Genomic DNA, 24,734 nt, shown 5'->3' with positions numbered 1-24,734 from the left:
CAGCATAGTGCATGGAATATAATTGAGTGGCTATCAATGGAGCCCCCTCCCATACACCAGCAGGCTTCTCCCAGAGCTGCTAAGTTTGCACCTTTTTACCGTGCAGAACTTGAATTTTTACCACATTATTCCCCACTTTGACATCTCAATCACTTACTCTTGTTCTTTTCCCAGTCCCCACTCTGCTGCTTGCTTTTTGGGATACATACTCTTGCTATTTTACTCATGTCACCTCGATTTTCTTCCCAGTCTTCCAATGATCCCTCTATCAGCACATACTCCTGCCCATTCGTAATGCATCAAAACACAAAAGATGATGGCTGCAAGGTTTAACATAAATCTTAAAGAGGGCAGTTCAACCCTAACTAGATGCATGCCTTCCAAAATGTATCATAGTTGTCGATATCTTCTGGTGGTATTGTGACCAAATCAATTTCATTATCAATCTTTTCACAGTTTGTTATTTTCATCATTTATCTAGTCCACATTCAAGGGCATCATACATTTTCTTCTCCCTTTGTTAGTACACCGTCTCAAAATTCATTTGCCAATGTATAAGGTGATGAGTATGAGGACGAGTGTGGGGACAGTCACTTTAAATACTCCTGAGACACCCAAGCAGAAAGGGTCTCCAACCAATTGGTCGACTGCACTCCACTAACTTGCTTTGTCATCTTCTCATGGAGTGTCTTTATTTCGTTAATTACTATACTAAGTGTTCCATTTAATGCTTCTCCATCAGGCACTAGGGTACAACAGATACTCCCTATTTTTGCAGAAAACACCTCCCTCTATGGCAGTGAGAAGGTCCAAGATGTACCTATTCTGAAGTGCCACTAAACATAGTGCCCTCAGATCTTCTTTTACTGCGTTTAAGCCCTTTGCTGTTTAATTGGCTAGTCGCAGCAACTCATACCTGTTCAGTTTAAGCCATTTGGCATTAGGTGCAGTTTGCACACCTGGAAGCAGTAAGAACATGAAAACAGTGGATGCCTTGGCAAACAGTCAAGATTTCACAGGAATTGCTGCCAAACTTTCTGCACCCTTCTCAGACCAATAGTTATTTGCTCTCCTCTTTCTGTTTAGTACTCCTTGTATTGTTTGCTCCTTTCCTTGCTGCACCACTTTTTCTTTCAACCACACTGACTGCTCCTTTAACGAGAGCCCCATGTTGCTTCGGGGCACCACCAGAGCAGGGTTGTGCAGTGGAATGATAGCACATAACCCACTCCAATCCAGATGAAGCTGAGCATAAGCCTCTGATCTACATGTCCACCATGTGTTTCATAAGTGTACCTTTGCCACATGGCTGTTTTCATTTCTTGCCCTAAAAATGAGACCCTGTTGGCCAGCCACTGTTTTGTGCATTTGCAAGAATGTTCTATTTGATAAAGTTCATACTATCCATTGATTTTGAATTTGTCCTAGAAACGGTCTTCCTGCAAATGAGGAATCTGCATCTAAATACCAGTGGTGTGTTGTCTTTTCTGTGTAGATGCACACAAAAAAGTCATATACAACAGATATCTGTCTATTTTTCTCTTTTTATTGTTGTGGCCTGAGGGTCGCAAGTTAAGGTGTTATGACCCATCGCACCAAAACAATCAGGAATAAGTTCCAAAGAAACTGTACAGGAACCTTTTAAATCAATTCTTACAGAAACCATGCTCAGTTCGACATTCTCACACTGTTGACGTGTTAGCATTTTTTGCAACATTATAGTTCTCATGTTTACTAACCATTGTTAATCCAGAAAATAAATCTAATCTTCAATGGCATTACACACCTTTTAGTATGTTATTAGTTTCAAATTGCATTCTAGTGAAAAGGACAAACATGCAGATCACACCACCAACAAGGCACATAGCCGGTCAAATGACTGTGATTTGAGAAGGATTGATGCTGCAGCAATCCTAATCACACTCATGAAGAATTCCTTTATGCAGTGGCTGGAATAAGAGTTCAAGGCCAGCATGAAGATGTGAAAGATAATGTAAGACAATTGCTACTCCTCTGTGTACCCTCCTTTTCTCCTCAGCTGCCATTAACAGAGTAACCGAATTCAGAGCCTCGAATATCTCACACATGCTATAACTTCAGAGCCATATTTGAATGTTCGAGTGTTTCTCCAGTATCAGTGATTACATCACATGCAGAAGAATGCTACCTTTTTGACGCTACAAGAGATCATAAGGACATAACAAATAATAAAGTACTTTAGCCAGACTGCTCTCTGTCTACTGTAGAAGAAATTAATATCACACTTGGGACTAAAGTGAGTCAATTGCCAAACAAAGGGATTCTGTGGGAACCTAAACATATCGTGTGTGAGGGCTGCCTTCCAGATATTTTAAAGATGCTGAAATGTATGATCTAAACTTGCGGTACTACTTGTGGCAAACTATTGATTGATTTTAAGAAAAATATAATTGCAACGAAATTGACAATACAAGGTTCCTGTAAGTATACACACTACAGCTTTTCCTGGTCCGCTGTAGTGCTCCTTGCAAATATTGTAGCAAGCAATTTATTAAGATAATGTGCAAGTTTGTTTAGCGGTAAGTCGTGGTCAACCTAATAGCTCCATGGCTACCTCCAAACTCGTAATGAGGCCCATTATCTAATAAGTCATATCTTTGCTTATGGGTGCATATACCCACATGAAATCCTATTTATTGAGCAAACCATTGAATTTATGCAGAATATTTGCACTTGACCAAAACAGAGAAAATACAGGTGGGAACAATATTACAGCACACATTTATTGGATAGGAAAACGGATGACTTTGACAAAGTGAGGTACATGATTTGTGTGTGCCTTCACTGGCGAAGTGCAATATTTGGCTTATTTGTAAAACATGTCTAGGCAACCTTTTGTGTCACTCCACACAGCTACAAGCTACATATAACACTTATTTTAGAAAGTAAAATAACCTAAGTAGATTGAAGGTAGAGAGCTCTGTTACTGCACATGATTGTAACATAACTTTTCATGGACTCCCAATGCAGCACATTAACCCTTATTACTTTCATAATAAGATGACTTCAAAATAAAAAAAAACAAATTAAAACCTACAATGTGTGCTTTGAATCTGACTGGTGTATACGGGGTGCTGACATTTGCGGTTGCAACAAAGTGGTTGGAGATTGGAGAAAAAGGAGTCTTATTAATATGGGAGTGAATGTGTGCTCTACAAATACACCTGTTATATCTGAGGTGTCTTTTGCATCCAAGGGACAAGATAACTACATACGAAAGATGTGAGGAAGTGTCAAACGTTTTGATAATACATAAGAAATGCAACGACTAGTGGGATACACAATGCGCTTATTGGGCACAAGCGTAAGAGAAAGTGGAAAATATTGCTTTCCATTTGTTACTGAAGGCATGAGCTGGTAGGTGCTGGTGAGAAACTGCAGAACATTGCCTAGACGAGAGTTGTGTAAGTACAGAACATTTTGTATTGCTTAACAATTTATAACGTGGCGATAGGGCTTCTTGAGTAAGGACTGTTGGAAGAATAAGTAGCGGGGAGTTAGCCTTTCATATGCATAACACCATGAGCCAGTCCAGGTCTTTACTATTGCATGCTGGAGCTTGTAGTTTTGTTTGTTTACATTGTAAAGATGGGCGTACGTGTCTCAGCATGCAATGGGAAAAGCAGGATTGTCTCGAGGTTGACACGGGAACACTTATGCAGCTGGCACAGTGACATATACCTTGTGGTGTAAGAGAGGTGGTACATTGGTTAAATGTTATGTCATTATCAACAGGTACTGCCTGCAAACATGTGTCTGCCACCGTTTTATGCTTCTGCCCAATGGGTTATTCCATAACTACTTAGTGACATTCCTTCCTAACAGCAAAATGCTGTTCGTTGTGACGATGTACCCACAAATGGCTGTTTGCCTGCACAAACTTACTGTTACTTACAGAGAAGAAATACTAAATCCAAAGGGATAGATAGATAGATGGAGATTATTACCATTGTAAGAATAACGAAATTGGAAGAAATTTCACAGGCATCACATCGCATCGTACTGTCAGAGTTGCCGTTGTAAAGAATGAAAATGTGTTCTTTTCCATTGGTTTTGTGGATAACAGAATTTTGATCTTGATCCAAAAAACCATGCAGCATGGCTGACATATGAAACATTAAAGATATTTTACAGATTTAGTGACATTACCACAAACACATCAAAGACTGAAATAAAGGATGATGTACACATGTCTTATTGCCCATAATGATCATTGTCCAGACAGCTTTTATTGGTGTACTTCTACAATGACATTTTAATTCAAACCTTTAAATTACATTTTATGTGTTGACTGCTTAATTATTTTAGAAATTCAGATTGTCAAAAATAAATTGGAAATGAATGGCGAAAGGCAATGTTGATATTCATTAGTAGGCAGAGTGCCTACTACATTTTTGCGACCGACACATGATTGCATAAATACATTTAGGGTACTTTCCTCTCTGGTGGTTGGAGATGTCACCAGTAGGGGCGCTTGTTCCGGTTTGTGCTTTCAGGGCAGACCATGTTTGCGTGCCTGTCCATTACCACAAGGTGGCTGTGGTGAACATGGGTGGTTCGTAGTAACCTCGAAATGCAAGTGATGATCTATACACAACACACTGATAATACATTAACATGAGGTGCAGAGCTGGTGCACTGATGATACATGGAGAAAAAGTATTGAGAGTGAGCATTAATTTAAGGCTGGAGAGATGTCCCGGACCTTGACTTAATTTTGGAATAACTGGAAAGAATGATTTACATTGTGTTAGGGAGAATTCTCATAAATGGCTGATTTTCCTTACCTAATGAGTCCCTCAGCAGCTTTGCTGGATTTCTAGGGTTTATTTATTTCACCTGGTAAGAGTGTGAGCCTTTTTTCCCACTCTTACATGTGTTTTGCTGTTTGTTTTTTTTCACTTTTTGTGTGATCTTGGGCACTAGAGCCTCACCTACTTACTCCATGGCCTCATATTTTTGTGTTACACAGCAACTTCAGTGCAGTGACACAGGGTTGTCTTTGAGACTTCCCACTGACTCCATTTTTCTGGGGCTGTCTACTGTCCTCCAGAAACTGGTAAAGTTGCCATTAACTTTATATAGTCACTTTAAACCACAGACCCAGTACACCCCATCTAACATGGAGGTTTGGAAAGGGTTAACGCTTATCCCTTTTTGTCTGTGCCTCTTGGAGCCTTGTTTCGCTGCCTTAACATTAAGACTTGGCTGGTGGCAGTGGTAACTACCCTAACTTTTCTACCACGATTATATTATATAAACATGGTATTGTTTTAGGCTATTATATTAGCCTCGAACAAAAACCCGCTTGACCAAATGCATCTTATTTTGGTCCCGGCTGGGTTTATTCGCCATTTCTTTTTGTTAGTCTTTCTCGTGTTTTTTTCTGCGCGCCAAACCGGGGATGACTCCTTTGTTCGCTGTCTGTTCGCAGGCTTCTGCACAGAAGCCCTCCTTAATGCGCCTAAGAGTCTAGGTAGGCAGGAGGTGAGGGAGGGATCTTCGGACCCCTGGCATGGGTTCCCTTGGTAATCCAAGTCGCACCCTTGTCTGATTGGCTAAGGGGACATTCGCCACTGGAACGAAAGAACCAACGAGGAACCGGAAGAAGAGGACCCCTACCACGACTTAACTGCCTGGTGAAGCCCTGCTGCAGGTCCGAATCGCTAGAATCCGACGACCGAGAAGATCTTCCAGGAAACTTCTTCCCTTGAGCTGGCGGGACCAACCAGTTTGCCCAAACTACAAGCCAGGACCCATCCTCTGGTTGAATTCGCTGTACAGAGTTAAAGTGGGCCGGATAGCCAGGAAGGTCGGACCCTGCTTGGGTTTTAAGGAGCGCACCTTTTATTTGTTGTTTTGCTCTGCTGATGGTTTCTTCCCTGGGTGGTGCAGGACCCTCCGTCTTCCTACTTCGTGTCAGTCCGACAGTCGCTTCAGGAACCATGAGCCTGCAGGAACCATCAGGAACATCCGCCTCAGACATCCGCCTCAGCTACAGCGCCCTCTCCGTTTTAAGATACTGTGCAAATCTGGTTGTCCGTTTCGTTCAGCCGTGGTGAAAGTTTTTGAAATCTTTCTCCAATCCGAGGGCTTGTCCTTCTCCTCTCTTTGAACTAACTTTTCTAGCAACCAACCTCGTCCAGAATCTGTGCCACGAACTTTACCGCGATCTACCCTGAACTGTGTGATCTTGAGCAAAAGACTTTTGACCCATTGACTTTGGCCCTAAGCCTTTTCTAGCTGATCTCCTCACTGTAGTCTCTTGTTCTTTTGCCCTGAGTACTTACCTGTTGGTTTTGTCTAATTTCTAATACCTTTGTCTTTCCCTCCCTTTTTAAATTGCTGGAGTGCCATTTTGCTCCCACTTTATTTTGTGAGCTTAACTTGTCTGGAATTTAAGGGAAGTGGTGTGGTGTATTTATGATTGTGATTTTTAACTTGCTTAGAATAGTGAAATGTTATGCAACTGTTGAGTAAATAAATATATATTCTTTTACTTAGAAACCTTGAGTCAATGTTTGCCTGAATCATAGTAATTGCTGTCCTTTGTGTAACTATTTGTACTGCTCACTTACTCTTGAGATAAGTCTGGCTGCTCCGCTACTGCTACCACTATAACTGTGTAGTACAGGCTTTTACCAAAGGTGAAATTGTACTGTCACTTGTAGTCTTAATTTTGTGTAGTGTTCCCGAAGGGTTTTGCATATAATTCTGCCTAACACATTGTTAGTGTATGTCGCTGGCTTGTCTGTTACATAATATTTTTTAATGAATTTCATTGTAAGTGACACTGCAGTTTCACTGTTACTTTTCCTATCTTGTTTATTATGGCTGGTTTGTACCTAAATATTGTGAGGCAGGCATGGTATCACAAGCAAGGACACAGACACAAAGTTACACGTTTCAACACCTTTATGACTGGGGTTGGAGACTTCCTAGCTGGCCCTAATTCTATAATGGGATAAGTGTGGACCATCAAAGTAAAAATAAAATGGTTCAAGTCAATCAGTTAAACAAAGGAAAATGTCTGTGCCAGAAACCTATACTTGCCCTCACGTTTCACAATAACTAAGTGGGGGTAAAATGTATGAAAATAAAGAGTGCATCAAAAGAATGTCAGAATGACAATGAAAGTGGCTCACCACTAACTTCCCCAACTTCAGTTCAATGGGGTTCTTACAAAGTTCCTTAATGATGGGTAGTATGCACAGTTCAAAGATTTCCCATAAATCTGTTAGGCTTCCCTCACCTATTTCAGTCTAGTTCAATATGCATCAAAGTTCTCTTCAATGTATTCTTTCGGGCTTCCCTCGCCCAGTGTCACAATTGTCAAACGGATATTCACAAAGTTTCTTCTTAGTTCCTTTCACAGGCTCCTCTTGCCTGTTTTCAAACACTTAAACATGTCTGAAACACTTTCCAGCTAAACAGCTCTGCTTCACAGGGCTCAGGGAGATCTTTCTTCCCCATCCTTTGCACTTCTCTTTCACAACGTTCACAACCACATAATAGTATCACCCCCATGCGTGACCACTCCTACAGCAGGGTCCTTATTATTATCACCCTGCCATAGACTTTCGCAACCAGACAGTATTCTCACCACTGTGTGTGACCACTCTGACAAAAGGGTTGGTTTATTTCTTATCCGTGCATCTTACACTTGGTTTTGCAGAACAGGACCCCCGGCCACTCTGTTCCTCTTTTTTCACATAAATATCCATTCACTTTCACATTAGCCTTTCGGGAATCTCTGCATGCTCTTTCCCACGTGCCTTTCCCTTCAATGACTCAACACATTTCGCTTTCATTATTCACTGTTCTGTTATCTGTCAAGAAGCGTTCACAACGTGCCTTCTCACAGGGCAATGCTCTGTTACTTTGTTTCTCATCAGCTTCCTCGCCAGCTAAATACATTCAAGCTTTCAGTTCAATCTCTTTATCCTTCAATGCGTAACCGTGCGTGTAACACTGTAGCTTTCCACAGTCGTGCGTATCACAAACAGGACTGTCCCTTCCTTTGCACTCACCTGCTGTGTTTGCTTTTGTGCGTCTGTCTGCTTTCAGCTCAAGGTCAGGGTCTTGCCCAAGTGCGCCTCAGATGCTTCCGGGCGGCCTCACGGGCTAGGGGAGGAAATTAGCAGTTTGCTGGTACATGGATTAAAGGGACTAGCCAGCCCCTAGCTGCCTTCTTGGGAACACAGCTCCCTTGCAACTCTTTTTTTCTTGCATCAACTCCCAGCCTGTCAGCATCTCAGCATCTGATTCTCCCAGGCCTGATTCTTGGCAGCTTTCTCTCAGCTGCTCCTCTGTCTCACCATCCAGCTTGCCTTTCTTCTTGGCCCCTGCCTTGCTCTCTGTGTATTATTGTTCTCCACCTTTTGTAGTTTGGAAAACAGTCCATGAGTTTCAGGTGTGTGTGATTGTGACTGAGTTCCTGACCCTGCCTGACCTTGTTCGTGGGACAAGGCCAGTACATGTTACTAGTGGTAATCATCTTAGTCTGTCTTCCTCTTCCTTGACTCAGTAGTTGGGCTGATTAGGAAAGGAGGGGAGTTATGGTCCGTGGTCAAAGTGTATGAAAAGAAGTAGAGGAATTATTTTCCCTGCTAGCCTGCGCCCACTCCCCACAAACCCCATCACCACGCCTCCTCACACACACAATACCAACCCCCAAACACATGCACCTGCTGTTTAGGGAAATGTAGAGTGTAGTGCACTGAAAGTGCAAGTTTCCACATCTTCCTACACTTTCATTTTAAAATGAAATCATTCCAGAACAGTTTATTTTTTTAGAAAAAAGTATAGAAACAGTACAACTTAATTTATAAAAGAGTAGAGGAGCATCACTCCCGCTCACTTCGACCACTGGTTATAGTATCCCGTAAAGATGTAGGAAATATGAGGTAATGAACTGTCAGGAAATGGGGGGGGGTTACCATGTCTCACCTCAGTGTCCCGTCCCCACTCCCAGAGGACCCCCTACCAAGGTAATCCTCCATTGCTTGTCCATCCTCGGGGTCGGGATCCAATAGCGATGGCCGTTCCCTGGCCACCAGAATAAGGGATCCCTGTGGACTGAGTCGTGAAACACCTTCATGTTTTTCACAATATACTGATCCTGGAATGGCAGTAGGAGCAGTGATGAGTGTTCCAACAGTAGGTGTGCTGAACACAAGCTGCAAACTGAGCTCATTCATATCTCTGTGGTTTCCACTTGGTCTTATCACCACAATGCAATAACGCAACTGCAGTTTGAATAATTCTGTCAGTGATGCCTTGCAGAAGAACATACACAACTATATATCACCAAAGAAAGACTTCAGGGCAACCTGTAATTATATATGCCCTTGTTAGGTCCTTGAACATAATGTTGTTGGCCCAAGGCACTGTGAACCTCAAAACATTGATATTTCTGTGAGAACTGGTGTATTTGTTTAACAAGCACTTCAAATGTAAATGTCTGAGAGGCCCAGGTGCAAAGGCACACAGTTGCAAATATAGAGGCTGGACACTGGTGTTTAAATGAGAAAGGAATTGAGGGGTGCTTCATCAGAAATACTTATGTTTCACATTTTACTAGGTCATCAAAATAAATATGGGTGAGCTTCCTTCTGCCTTCCTTACTCGCGATCAAACCCAATTCAATAGTAGGGAGTCAATAGTCTTAAAACATCTAGCAGGATTAGTTGACAGTGCAAAAGTTGCTCAAACTCACATGTGAGTTTGTCAGTTTACTATTGTGCACCCATCTAATGCATAACCTCTCTAGGGGTGTCAGAGGAGGGGTCACAATGGAATTGACTAGGCCACCTGGGACCATAGAATCTTTTTGAGGTTGCTTGGTGGCCCTAGGCCTTTTTCACTTTTTGTGTGCTTGTTTGGCTGAGCGTGGGTTCTACCCGGTACACTCCTAGTTTAGATGAGATTTGGTGGATTTTTATGTTATTTTTCTTGTAAGCTAAGCAGTTTTTGTTTGTTTATGCTTTCTTGCTCTCTGTTGTCTGTCTGTTACTCCCCCTTTGTTGTCTTACATTTTTATTAACTAGTCTTTTGTGTCGTCTCCACCACACATTTAATTGGCACCCTTAGTTACAACTACTGAATGTAATCCCCTCCCTCCAAATAATTCCATGATTTCCTCTTTACAAGAAATATTTTGTCTTGTCACAAAAGTATGACGCACCCAGTTACAGCCACTGAATATAATCTCCTGCCTGCTTCCAAAAAAGCCAGGTATTTGTTCCACCATCCCTAGTCACTGTCAAGAAATGTTGCCTGATTGTATGTCATAGAAGGTTCTCATTGGGGATTCTCTTTTCACCTAATAGTTACAAAATATAGTTATCCAAATTAAGTTTCCACATCTCCCTCAAGAAAAGCCTCTTATGTTCTACCTCTCCTTCAACTAAATTCTATTTTAATTTTGTACCTCATCCTCAACTAAATCACATCACACTTTATCACTCTCCCACAATTAAATTATATTTGAATGTTTGAATTCTCCCTCAAATATATCCGATTTGCACTTTCTACCGTCAGCCGCTTTAGCAATCTCCTGCCTCCAGAAATGATATTGAACTTAAACCACACAAGCCCTACTTGACAGCTTGTGAGCCTGAACATGTGCAAATTACTCTGTCTGAACTCCAGAGGAGGTTTGGGAAAGTTTGCATTGCCTGTATCATCCAAAATTCATCCATTAAAAATTTTGAACAAGTAGTTTGTACCGGCTTACTTGGTGGGAGGGAGATAGTTTACATACAGAAAAGTAAAGGTTGACTCTTTTGTTTGAGCATGCGTCTAGTGTGGCTGAAAGTAAGTCACACTGCTCTTAGTGAATGGCTGCTCAAGATTGATAATGTGTACCTTGAATCAAAATGAGGATGTGTTTTTGCAAGTTACCTATTCTTTGTTAGTTGGCTATCACGCTTTTGAACCTGTCTATGCCACTGTTAAGTATGTTGCTAAACGACATCAAGAGTTGGCGCTTTCCAAATTCTGTTGGCGAAAATGTGTGGTTCATTAAGGAGCAGTTTTGTGGTACAACTCGGGGCTGCAAATCGGGAACAAGACCTTGTGCTGGCAGAGTTGGATAATGCAAGGAATTCAAGGGGTGTGTCGTGTATGGAGTGATGGACGAATTATCTCTTTTGAAACTCTGAGGAGAAACTTTGGCTTAGGGAAAAGGCAACAAATATGTTATACAGAGTTAGAATGCCTTCTTACAAAGAGACAGGGGATGTTACATAGCCCAATGAAAGACAGGCCAATGATATGCAATATTTTTAATTCTCTGCCACATATTGATATTTTATTTCTATTGCGCTCGTACACAAGTGTTTCAGAGTGCGACAAGGCAAGGGAGGGCAACAAGGGAGAACAAAACAACGATCTTACTAGGCCCAGTGACATTGAGAATGCGCAAGTGCATGAAGTGCATGGGAGAGGGGGAGGAAGGGGAAAAGTGCATGGAAGGGGGGAGAAGTGGAAAGTGCGAGGCAAAGGAGAAAGAGATAAATAATAATAAATAATAAAGGCAACAAACAGTGGTAGTGCAGCCAACAAATGGCAAGTGCTAGGTTTAAGGCAGCTGGCAGGGTAGGTCTGATAATTGAAGGAAGAAAAAGGGGGGCTGTATGGGTACAGATACAGACCCCAGTGCAAGGGGTGGCCTGGAGGCAGTCCGGGAGGGGGGCAGGGTGACCAGGTACTTGGGCCCGGAGGACAGAGGGTGGCCAGGTACACTGTGCCAAGAGGGAACAGATCGGCAGGGGAGAGGAGGAGCAAAGGTAGAAAAGAAGAGGAAGGTCTTGAGGTGCTTCCAGAACCGGAGATGGTTCTCCTCAAGTTTTAGAGTGGCAGGGAGGCTGTTCCAGAGGCAGGCCCCAGCCGAAGACAGAGATCTACCCCCAGCTTGTTTCTTTGAAAAATGACTGAGCCTGAGGGAGTTGGAGGTAGAGGAGCGAAGTGCTTGAGAGGGGAAGTATTTGCAGCGGGATAGGGGAAGATATTTTGGACCCTGGCCCCGTAAAGCCTTGTGGACAATGCATTGGGTTTTTGAATGTAATCCTTGCATCCACTGGGAGCCAATGGAGGGATTTCAGAGCTGGAGAGATACGATCCCAGGGCTTGTGGCCAAGGACAAGTTTTGCAGTCCTGTTCTGGATTAGTTGCAGAGGGTGGAGAGAGGCAGGTAGATTTAAAAAGAGGCTGCTAAAATGGAATAGGACAAAATGACAGAGGGAAAAAAATCAGAGGCCCAAAAGTCCAACCCCTATTTCTTCGCAGATGTATATGTGGGGGGTGAATTTAATAGAAATGTATAGGGGTAAGGTGGGCTTAGAGCTGTGGGGGTCTCCCCCCACATATATATTTGCGAACAAATGGGGGGGGGGGGAGGAGAACGTCAGACTTTCGCATTCGGTCATTTCACGCAGATCTGTTACAATAGTCCAACCTAGAGAGAACCAGAGCTTTGGAGACCATGAGCTTCTAGGGGAAGGAGAGGAAAGGCAGAGTACCTCTGAGGAGGTGAAGTAGGAAGTTGGACTTTTTAGAGACATCAGAGATGTGGGCGGAGAAGGACAGTGTGGAGTCAAAGTTGACCCTGAGGTCCTTAGCCTCGCAGGTGGCGGTAGGAGGAGGGCCAAGGGAGGCCGGCCAGAGAGTGAGGGGAAAGGATGGCGAAGGAGTGCCGATGAGGAGGATCTCCGTCTTGCTGGCATTCAGACAAAGATCATTGGCGGCACACCAATCCTGAATGGCAGTTAGGCAATCCGAATGAGTGAGGGAGAGGAGGTAGCCGAGCGCAGCCTGAAAATGAGTTGAGTGTCATCAGCGTAGCACTGGAAATTTGAGCAGAAAATGGCAATGCAGTCGGCGAGAGTTGCCAGGTATTGGTTGAAGAGCCAGGGCGAGAGATTAGACCCCTGGGGAACACCACAGTTAGAGAGGAAGATGGATGATAGGAAGGACCCAATTTGGACCTGGGAGTGTCTTTCAGAGAGGAAAGAGGCCAGCCAGGCCAGAGCCTGATCAGTGATACCTAGGTTATCACGGAGACGGTTGAGCAGGATGGTATGGTTGACCGTGTCGACCTTCCTGAAATAAATTGATGCCCATGGAGCCCTCGAGTGTTGCCTCATGGGGAAAATGACCGCATGCGTGGATAAAAGAACGGAGTAGAGATATATCTACAAACAAATGGGATCATTTAATACGAGTGGGTACAAATTCAAAGATGGATCTGAATCTGTGGTTTGTTCGCCAGAGGATTTTGTGTTTACATTGGACCCCAGTATGGATGGTTGACTTTGGTATGACAACTGAGGTACTTTATTACACATGTTGTGGGATTGCCCGAGGGTGGTGGACTTTTGGGGGGGAGGAGTCTTGAACAGGCTGGGCATAATTTTGGGAGTAGTGTTCACTAGATTATCTTACTCAGCAATCCTGCTCACAAATGCGGGGCGATGTAAGGTAGCTCGTAAACATGGTAGGTGGATAAATAGAGTATTGGCGGTGGCTACTAAGCAAATCTTGAGTGTCTAGAAGACAAGGAAAAAGCCAAAAGTGGAGGGATGGTTGTCCAATTTGCAGACTCTATCCAGTGATGAGAAGCTAATGCTACAAAAGCAGACATGAGAGAGTGAATATTTGGAAATATGGGGACCTTTCAATGAACTGTATAATTGAGGCTAAACTATTAGTATAACAGTTGGATGAATTGTGTTGAATGTTTGGTTTAGAAGGACGTGGGCTTGTGATTTGAGCAGTGTTGTTTTGCTTATTTATGTTGTGTCTATGTTGTGTGTATGTTGTCTAATTTGGTATTGTTCTTTGTGTGTATATTGTAATATTGTAATGGGTTAGTTATAGTTGATGGTTCTGCAATATACCTTCATGTTATATTGAGTGTTGAGTTAGCATTGTTTATGTCCTTGTTGACTCAGAAATCTAATTGTTTGTTCTGTGCTTTAACACATAATTGTTACTTGATCATTGTACCAAGCTTGTAAATTCGAAATGACAAATAAAAAGTTTTTTGAAAAGGCAAAAAATGTATTTTATGCTTTGCAAGAACAGAATATATTTTTCTTATTCCAGTATTGACAATGATGTAGAAGCGTGCTTGGCTTCTTTGACTAAAAGTTTCAAGCATGGAATTACAAACACTCCTGGCTGCCCCATAGACGCCTGCGAAGCATGAGCATGTGCGTCCATCATTCCTGCAAATAGATGGAAGTAAAACATGTGCATTGTTTCAATTGTACCCTTAATGTATAACTTTTCTGCAGACACAATCAAATGTGTGAACACATGATGTGTTTCTCTTGTTAATTTCAGGCACCAAGTAGTCTAATGGAGACCCTTGAACAGCATTTGAACACATTGGAAGGGAAGAAATCTGGAAGTAGGTATGTATTTAGATTGCAGAGCTCTTAACATGAGGCTTAAAAGGTACCACCTTGGAAAGAATCCTGTAACTGCTATGTTTAATAATAAAGCAGAGTTTGTGCCCGTATCCACGTGAAATAGTCATTTCAGTATGCGTCAATTAGCATGATTGCTTGTATGCATGGCTAATCCCTTTTCAGTATATGGACCCTGAAGAATCTTTAGTCCCCAATCAGTGAGAACTATCTGAGCCCTTCATTAACTGTAAATCTCTTGGGGATATATAGATAGACATAATGGATGCCAAAAATGTACGCGCAAAAGAGTTTATTTACAGTGATTTACTCGGATGTGGGGATTTTCATGGACAATGAAAAATGGCTAAATTGTAATTTACTAGCGGAGGCAACCAAACCATGAGCCTATGACATACTCTTAAATTTCTAGGAAGGAACTGGGAGAGTGTCCAGTCTGCTTTCTCCTCCCACAGCAGGGTGTTGCATGTTCTTTATGCTGCTGTTTCTTTTGCAAATGGTATTCCACGCATCTCTACACTGCATCTTTACATATTTTATCCAGGCCTTTTCTTGAGTCAGTCTTCTGAATGGTCAATCAACTGATGCTGTTAAGTCACTTTCACCTTGAAGCGTAGGTTGAGAAATTATACTGAGAGGTTTTTTGCATCGCCTGACAGTGTCTATGCTTTAGAACAGCTCTTTCTGCATTGGCAATGCATCTCCCTCACCATTTTGAACCATTTGTTAGCACAATTATACCAGTAACAGCAAATCACTGGGTGACTCAACACTGCCAGCGAGAAACTGACAACTCAACACACAAGGAATAGCATTTGAAAAAGTAACTGTGCCCTGGGTTTGGGGTAGACTGGGATTAAGGATGGGAGATAAAACACTGAATCAAAATGACACAATTCCAGCTTAAGCACAGACTAGATTCCGTCTCTTTCCCCTTTGGTTTTAACACCTGGTGGTCAAGTGAGCCAATCTCAGACCTTGGGCTTTAGGTGCCTCAACACTTTTCTTGGCTTGGCTAAGTGTGTGCTTTTTTGTCATGATTAGGATGTGCTGTTCCTGTTTGGTGAGCTCCACCATTTAGTGATCAAGAGGCCCTTGGGATATACTGAAGTTCCACACCTATAAACAGTTTTGCCAGACCACGGTACACTATGGGATGGCAAGGTGTAGTGCCCAGAGTACTTTTGGCAGACACCAGCACTGGTGTGATGGGATTGCTATCCCTTTGGTGCCTCTTGATTTAGGCACTCCCTCCTTTTTTGACCTTTGTTACTTTTGCCACTCCTCCCAGGTCAATTATTTTTTGATGCCCTACAATGACATGTCCAATCTCTTTCTCCAGATGTTTCCTCTCTTTCATCTTGTTGTTTGTCTTTCTAACCCCCCTGAAGAACTTGTGTGCACTCTCCTTCAGTCTTGCACTTGTAATTCTCTCCCTCTCCTCATTCTGTATAAATTGCTTCCCTCTGCCCTCCTCCATCCTTATTTTGATTCTTCTCTCTCCCCAACCCTGATGCCACTGTTCTGTGTCCACATGTCTGGTAGGGTCCTGTACTCCCACTTCCAGGACCCCTATGGAACACAGTTGGGTTGACTTCCTTTGGACTGATGATCCCCTGTCTTCCTCCTACAGGCCCTACATCAAAGGAATGATGGAACACCATCCCCATGACCACCCCAGAACTTTCATCCTGTGAAAAATATGTGGATGTTATCAGAACATTCAGAGTAACACTATTCCTTGAAAGGTCACCTTGAAAGGTCACAGGATCGACATTAGGCAGCATCTGCCATTGACTTGGTGTGAAGAATCGCCCATTCACTTCTTGCCTATCACTGTTGGTGTAGTCATTCATTCGTTCTTTATTTTTGAGTAAGATAATATTAAGTAAAAGTCAGGGGAGACAACACAGTTCTGCACGACATAGATAACATCCAGATCTGCATACACATTGATTGCCATTGAAAGACCTCAATGAATTCCTATTTAGTATAGTATTCATCTTGAAAACGTATAAAATGCAGTCATTACTTAGATTGTTCTAGACTGGAGAAAACAGCATAACCAATATTTCCTATATCATTAAGAATATAAAGCATTTACTTTGACAAAAAACACGGGATAAATATCAACAAAGCCATGGAGGCCTATGGACTTGGGTATAGCATTGATTGTGCAGGTCTAAAATGAAGCGCATCAGAGTTGCATCAAAAGTCACCAATATGTATCAGTAGTTCTCCAAAACAGAATATTCATAATTAAACCACCAACATATATAACCTTGCTCTAACAAGTTTAGTTTATAATCTACCTTGGCATCATTTTGCTTCTAATGTTCAAAGCCATAGAAATGGAGTTTGCCACAGTATAACATGTTTCTGGATCAGGTAATGACATTAGCCAGACCAAGGCCAAACTGCAAGACCTGATACTCTCCTTCTTTGAGACATGCAGATTTTTTTTATCTCCTTTACTTATGTGTACAACTTCCAAAAGACACAACATGAGGTGTCCACTTATACTGGTTATTGCATAGGCATTTTGTGCCATGAGTCAAATTAGATAACCACCTGGAGTATCTTGAGTTTAAAAATAATTCACCCAGTTGTAGTAGACAAAAGAGAAAAACTGTCTGTGATGAGGAATCCACAATAGATGTTTGGCAATATGGGCACTAGGTGCGACATGTGAATATGCATTATTGGGATTTCTGAATCAGCTGTGCAAATATAGTTGATCAAAATGATATCTCGAAAATTTCAGTAATGGGATCTTAGTAGAAGGATAATTTACCATCAAATCATTAAATAAAATGTTTGGATTGGTCGGACCCCTGTTTGGCCATAAGTCACTCCAAATGAACAAGGGTTGCATTTCTAAGTAATAAGAATAATGCAATAATTATAAATCTGTATGACTAATGCACATACCAGTCAATCTGGGAACACCTAAATTCGTAGAAGTAAAATAATTTTGGGACAGATTTAACTAATACATTTGAAACCTGCTCCAAACATTATCTTGGTAGCCTTGTGGCTGCATGCAACTTTACCAAATACTCTTGAATCATTAATTGTATCCAGCAATCTGAGGTATGTAAACTTTGACCATAACCTCTTCCTAGCTATCACTAGAGTGGCCTATCTGCAAAATTGTACAGCATATTTCACACTTGCAATATCTACAAAAATAGCCCATGTATCACTGTGGACTCCCTCAGTCCTCTGTGAGGTTTCAGAAATGCCAGCCGGACAACTTTGTGAAGGTTTTTCCAAAGAGGCCATTTTGTTAAACTCAAAAGGGGTTTGAGAAATGACTCACTATCCCTAACTTGGGAAGGATTTACCTGCATGAAATAACTAAAGGGAAGACTCTAACAAAAGGGTTCTGTCCCTCACACTTGTACATATAACGGAAATCAATAAGGTACCATATGGCAATTTAGATACAACACAATTAGTAGTTATATTCAAAACCAGGTAAATATTTCTCCTTGTAAACTGGGTGAATCTCCCTTCCCCAGATTCAATCAGGATTTCAACCGACAGTTGAAAAGAATAAGGAAATCCTGTCTTGCAACAAAGCTCCGATATAGGTCCAATAAGTCTCTTAACTGGATTTAACTAACAGTTCAAAATGTTCAAGAATTCTTTGGCCTCTCCATTTGGAATACCGAGTTCTACCCACATTTTCTTCTGAGAATAAGGACGTTTCCCCAGTTCATCAAGATCACCAAAAAGCTTCTATCAGGATAATTCTATAATAGTTCACAAAATAACTGCATCAGCAATGTTGATTTGTCAAAGCTCTAAAACTGTGGCTCTTTCCATAATATTGACCACCTGAAGCAATTGAACCTTGCATCCCGATGACTAATGCTTAATTAGATCCCGAGCAATGACACCACTGAATACTCCCCTTCTTCTAATGATTCCAACCACTAATTCTGTCAGGATCGGAGGATCCGCCTTCTCACCCATGGCCCCAACACTGTGGAACTTGCTTTCCCCAAATATGTGACACACCCAAGACTATTTGACGTTTCGCAAAGCTCTAAATCAGCTCTATTAGTCTTGGAAGTGAGCACCAAAGGGGTCTGCCTACGCAACGAGGGGTGGAAGAAAAGAAAGGAACTAGTGTCCAGTGATCACAATGTTGGTCAATTAGGTATACCACAAGATGCACCCTAAATCAAATCGCGTTTCAGCAGCAAGTAGGATGTTGGAGCCGCCTTTGTCAGGGCATGACTGGAAGACCCTGTTGGATACATATACAAATTAGTATAAATGAAGGCTGTGTGTGTTTGGCAACAAAATAGGACATGAATCACAGTTGTAAGCTATACAAAAGAAAATTGGTTGGCATGGCCCAGAAACCTCCCAGGGTAACCGCTTAGCATGAGATTCTGGAAACTCCATTTCTTCAATGGTGGACCTCAGGGGAGCTCTGCCATTGCTGCAGGACTCATGTAAGTATGGTGGGCCAGGAAATATGCACTCCCAGTGCAGGAACTCTTATTTAGGTGCAAATTTGCTTGCATGTACTAGAGCCGTACTGGAAGGGGGGGACAGAAGAAGCAAAACCTGAATAACTCAGCTGGTGGGCCCTGAGTGTCCCATATGCACGAAAAGAGTAAATAAAACACACTAAGACCTTACCTAAATTATTCTGGCATCGTGTAAGAGTAAGATTTATTCAAGTTGCGGTGGACCAAGATCCAGATAGAATCACGGAGGAAAGAAAAGAAGGGCTGTGTCAATAGATGTTAAAAACAGGTAAATATTTGCTAGACTTGCTGGGACACAAGGCACAAAGAGGGGCATGTCAAGGAACATGTTGCAATACCTAGTTATGGGCGTGCATGTCACTGCAGACGATAGCTTGTACTGGCGCCCAAGGAGGTTTCTCTTGTGCAGTGATGCAAAGTGCTTTTGTGTTGGATTTAAACAGGAGGCACTCCGGATATTAGTCCCGGATAGACAGAAAACCCATACAAATGCCAACAGGGTACAAATTAAAAAATTAATGAAACGCTGTGAATCTAAGGCGTTGCTGTTTGAACCTGGGCATAGTGTGAACGTTGCCATGAAAACCCTTAATGTAAACCGTGGTTGTAGTGCAACGAAAAATAATTGGTTCCCCTGAGGTTGGGTGTGACCCAAACGGGCCAATAGAAAGTGGACAAGGCAGTCTTGTGGAAGGTGTGCTTCCAAGAGCCAATCAAAAGAATGCATGTCAGCCCGTGGCTGTACCAGACATGTAACAACTGCACATTACAAATAACGAGGCAGCAAAAAGATGTCTTCACAGATACTCCGAGCGCCACATGTGAACCTGTGACTACAAGGACAGCGCTTGGGTCATGTGTGAGCTATCTGTTGGTGGGGGGGATGGATAGCTGGAGTCAGTGCAAACAGGTCTCTCCTAGCCATAGCTGGCGGGCTATACAGGCCCCTCTCTAGTTGGCCCCTGGCTTAAGGATGAAAAATAAAAGATAAAAAGCAATTGGCTGCATGATGCAGCTCCTGAGGCTATAAATATTGTGTCAGCATAAACACTCCTAATGCCACATACAAGCTAGTGGCTGCTAACTAGTCACTACGGACCATAGCTAAGGGTATGGGTGCTTCCCCTTATATGCGTATGGCCCTTGGCAGAAGGGTGAACACCAGAAATGAACAGTAGGCCACATGAAAGTACAAGCTTAGGAGGATGAGGTGGCACAGTATAAGTATAAAAGGGGGTGAACCACATCTCTGCTATTCTTATGCCCTGGGGAGTCCGTTTATGTTGGAGGGAGTAGGAATTGTTCATTCAAACCATGACTGACTTTATCAAGTTGGTAGATCCATCCACATTCCAGGTCTAACAGGTGCCCCTGTACATTAGGACCAGCCTTAACTCTTTCCAGAACCCACCAAACCAGGTCATCTGGTGTGTGGTGGGCTTCCAGATAGTGTTCAACTAAAGGTGCAGATAAGTTCTTGCACCGGATTCTGGATCGATGTTCCGATATCCGTGTGCTGATACTCCGCATAGTTTCTCCCACATATCGAAAGCCATGTGGACATTCAATACAATAGAGTATGTGGTTGGACTTAGTTAGTCATGTGTTTCAGGGTCCAAGTCTTAGTGCCAATTTGAAATGTCTGCATTTTTCTAGTGAATTGGCATGCTGTACATGAAACACATGGGTGGTGGCCTGTTATTGTCTGCAAGTTCCAGAGGCCCGCTCTCCGAGCCTTTTTGGTGAACTGAGAATGGACCAGTGTTCTCGCAAACTGCGTGATGTTTTAAAGGCAAAACAAGGCAGTGGTTCATCCAGTAGGTTTAACCGTGCCAGTGGCCAGTATTTTCAGACGATCATTTTAATTTCATACGTCTGCGTTCCATGTGTGATGACACATGTGAGTCTGTCTTCCTTATCCTGTTGCTGAGACTCTTCTGGGGTCAGTAGAGTTTCCCGATCCGTAAATCTTGCTCATTTTATGGATTTAGAAAGTAGTTTTCTTGGCAATCCACAGTGGCATAATCTCTCAACAAGGGATGAAGCGGGTTCATAGAAATCATCAAGGTATGTGCAGTTCCTACGCAGTCTTAAAAATTGACCATAAGGTAAATTATCCTTTATGTGGGTCAGGTGATTACTCGTAAAGTGTAAACAAGTATTCCGGTCAGTTGGTTTTCGATAAAGGCTGCATGTTAGTTTCCCATATTGATGACTGATTTTAAGGTCCAAGAAATGGATAGTCTGATTATCATGATCCATAGAAAATTGGATATCGGCGTTGCAAGTATTCAACCAGGTAAAAAACAATTTACGGTTCTCTTCACTACCTTCCCAGATGAAGATGTCCTCAATATATCTTCGACACCACTTCACATTTGGCAGCCAGGGGTTAAGTTTGTTGGAAATGTACTTCTTTTCGTATGTTGCCATATAAAGGATGGCTAAGCTGGGAGCAAAAGTGTGCCCATGACGGTCTCCTTTATTTGCAAATATAATTATCAAATATGAAGACGTTTTTACAGAGAGCTAATGTCATAAGCTCAATAATGAATTGGAGATTAGTCGCTACTAGGTGTTCATAAATCCAATCAATGGCTGCCAGCTGTGGAATGCTGGTGTAAAGGGATTTTATATCAATTTTGACTAAAACTTGAGTTGTATAAGTAGTGTCCCTGAGGTAAGAATTTGTCAAAATGCTCATTGGTTTTAGGAAGGCATCCACAAATTAGCATAAAGGCTCCAATATTGAGCCACACTCAGAAGCAATTGGTCTGCCAGGTGGGTTTTGGGTGTCCTTATATATCTTGGGCAGCGCGTACAAGCAGGGCGTCCTGCCTTGAGCCGTTTTAAGGAAGGTTGCTTTTTTTATCAGAGATCCACCTCCGTTCAAGTGAAAAGGAAACAATTTCCGAAATCTCATGTTGCAGCCCCTTAGTGGGATCCTTCCTAAGAGGGCTGTAGCGCTCTCTTTTATCCAATAGTAACATCACCATACTATTATACTGATTGGTGGACATGACAATACCTCCCCCTTTCTCAGCTAGCTTCATTACCAAGTCCCGGCTCTCCGACAATTGTTTCAAGGCTTCTTTCTACCATGGCAATATTGTGGTGTAGCATCAGTTTCCTGGTTTTGAGCTTTTTGATGTCATTTAAGATGCATTTCTCGAAGGTTAACAAGTCACTGGCGATTTGCTTATCGAGAGGGGAGAAAAAAGATTTAGGATGGATCCAATTCAGTTTCTCTTTCCTCCCGGTCTTAGAAAAACATGCGCAATCTGACTGTACGTAAGAAACAACCTATTTCAAGCTCAGTATTGTACCAATCAGTTTTTATAGTTGGCACAAATGAGTCTCTTGGATAGAGCAGACATCTGGGCTGGCATGAGATCTACTTGAGCTTTATTAAATATAGGCAGATCAGTTTGTTCATTGGGTACGGAAGCTATCTCCTCCGGTACCGGGATTGCCTCCTGTTGGCCTGGTAAGGCATGTTCCAAGGTGTTGGTCCCCATCCTTCCCCTGGCCTGCCTATGCCTAAAAAATGGAAGTGGGGACGGAAGTAGGCCAAATTGGTTATGTGGAAATGGTCTGGAATTGTATCCAGACCCATTGTCTGAGGAATTGCTGCTTGATCCAGAGAAAGTTACCCACTTTCTCCTGGTCCCAGTTCTTTGTGGAGGCAATGGTCCTCGTTTATTCAAGCAATTGATGTAGTCATTGGTGGTGTATGGGTAAATTATTTACGTTGTGAAATCTTTCATATCCTTTTGTAATGTATTAGTCTTCCTAGTCAGGATGCTGGACTTGATGATTTCAAATTGTTGGTTTATTTCCTGTATTTGGTCACCTGAATTGGTAATCAAAGTGCTAGTGCTGAATTTAGCTTCTTCAGCATCCAGGGATTTTTATATTTCAGCACTGATCTGTTGTGCTGTGGTGAAGGTGAGGACCATAAGGTCGTGGTTGCTATGAAGATGAAATGGGTTGTATACTCTTTTTCATTAAGAAACAGACATGGTGCATTCCAGCCAGTTACTCCTGCAGGTATTATGCTTCCCTTCAGATAGTCTCGAAGGAAGTGGCCATGAAGTTCAGTGCGGAAACACTTTTTCTTGGATGGAACCGGAATGGTGTTTCCTTTTTGACCAAGGCACTCCTTGAGTGGAGGAAGCTGGACTGGTGGTTTTGGACTACCATTGCTTGCCAAGGCATTCCTCAAGTGAGAGGAACCAGAATGGCATTCCTTTCTAAGGCACGCCTCAAGTGAAGGGAACAGGAATGGTGTTTCCTTCTTGGCCAAGGCATGCCTCAAGTGCAGGTAGCTGGGCTGACACTTCTTTCTAAGGTACGCCTCAAGTGCAAGGAGCCGAATTTCATTCCCATCCAAGGCACGCCTCGAGTGGAGGGAACTGGACTAGCATTGCTTGCCAAGGCTCACCAAAGTGAAGTGAGTCAAAATGGCATTTCCTTCTTGTTGAAGGCATTCCTCCAGTGGAGGGAGCTGGAGTGGCATTCATTTCCAAGGCATGCACAAATTGAGCCTATGGGTCTCTTTGTAGGAATGATAGTGATTTGTATGATACAAAAGAAAAGAAGGCTGTAGGCAGAGGGCTGGCATGGAAGGGCATTGGGGTCAGTACCCCTAAGTATCCTTTCTCCTTCCTTGTTTTGTACACACCTTTCATTTTCTGTGTGGTTGTGTCTCCATGGGTGTGGCGGGAACATAATCAGCATGTCCTTTCAATCTGGCTACATCCTCTACCTCTGCAAAGTAGGGAGCTGGTACATGGACAACGGTCAGAGAATTTACAACTGATTTTTCAAAGTTCAAAACTGTAATTTTGTTTTCTGGATCAATATAAGCATTGTATGTAGCTACATGCATAATGTGTACTGCCAACTTCTTGTAACACATGCAAGACTTGCATGGTATGGCTCAAGTAATTGGTCTGTTTTATCTACTCCCCCATGTACCTGTTGTAGTCCAGAATACACCTCGGCTTCCGCACTTGCTGATCCTGACACTGCACAGTGACAAGTGAAGTACTTTCATCATGAATAGTACTCAGCATGTGCACATCCCTTCTATCACAAATGCTTACTGCCAACAGTTCACGCCGCAATGCCATTCATGCTATCTTACAAACTAGTTGTCTGGGGAAGCCTTTGCGGTTACTGCAGATTGTACTGCATGCCGGTGTGCCCACATTGTACAATTCTGTGACCAGTGGTATTCCTTTGTGGAAATTGTCTACATACAAATGCTGATCCTTGTGGAACAATTGTGTGTCAAGATCCCACACAATCTTCTCACCTAATCCTAAATGAGCTGGGCAGCATGGAGGGTTTATGCTCGAGTCTGTTCCAGTGTAGACTGTCATGTTGTAGGCATACCCAGTGGTACTTTCACACAACGTGTTGACCATGATCCCATATCGGGCTCTCTTGCTTGGAATATACTGATTGAACAGTAACCTTTGAACAATACCAAAGATTCATCAATGGATATGTTCTGGCTTGGAACATACACCTCCCAAAATCGCTGTGCAGAGTGCTTGAGTAATGGCTGATTTTTGAATAGCCTATCACGATTTGGGTCAGTTCTTGGTAATGCTGCCGGGTTGTCATTGAAATGCAACATGTGCTGCAGTGCTAGGAAACAATCTCTACTCACTATTGCTCAAACAAAAGGGCTTGTAAATAAAGTTTCAGTAGACCAATACAGTCAGATAGAAGGTTTCTGACT

At 42.5% G+C, this 24,734-nt stretch overlaps 1 protein-coding gene across 1 annotated transcript in view; it reads left to right on the top strand.

The window, feature by feature from the left end:
- The window catches only part of SNAP91 (synaptosome associated protein 91), a 1,173,930-nt gene that overhangs the window by 581,130 nt on the left and 568,066 nt on the right, over nt 1–24,734 (top strand). Inside the window, exon 10 of the mRNA XM_069606330.1 lies at nt 14,389–14,455. Coding sequence (XP_069462431.1) covers nt 14,389–14,455 — 67 coding nt within the window. The remainder of the gene's footprint in view (nt 1–14,388; nt 14,456–24,734) is intronic.

Source organism: Ambystoma mexicanum, chromosome 4p (genome assembly GCF_040938575.1).
Source record: "Ambystoma mexicanum isolate Mex_15411 chromosome 4p, UKY_AmexF1_1, whole genome shotgun sequence".
NCBI classification, from domain to species: Eukaryota; Metazoa; Chordata; class Amphibia; order Caudata; family Ambystomatidae; genus Ambystoma; species Ambystoma mexicanum.
This window is presented reverse-complemented; position numbering and strand designations above follow the sequence as displayed.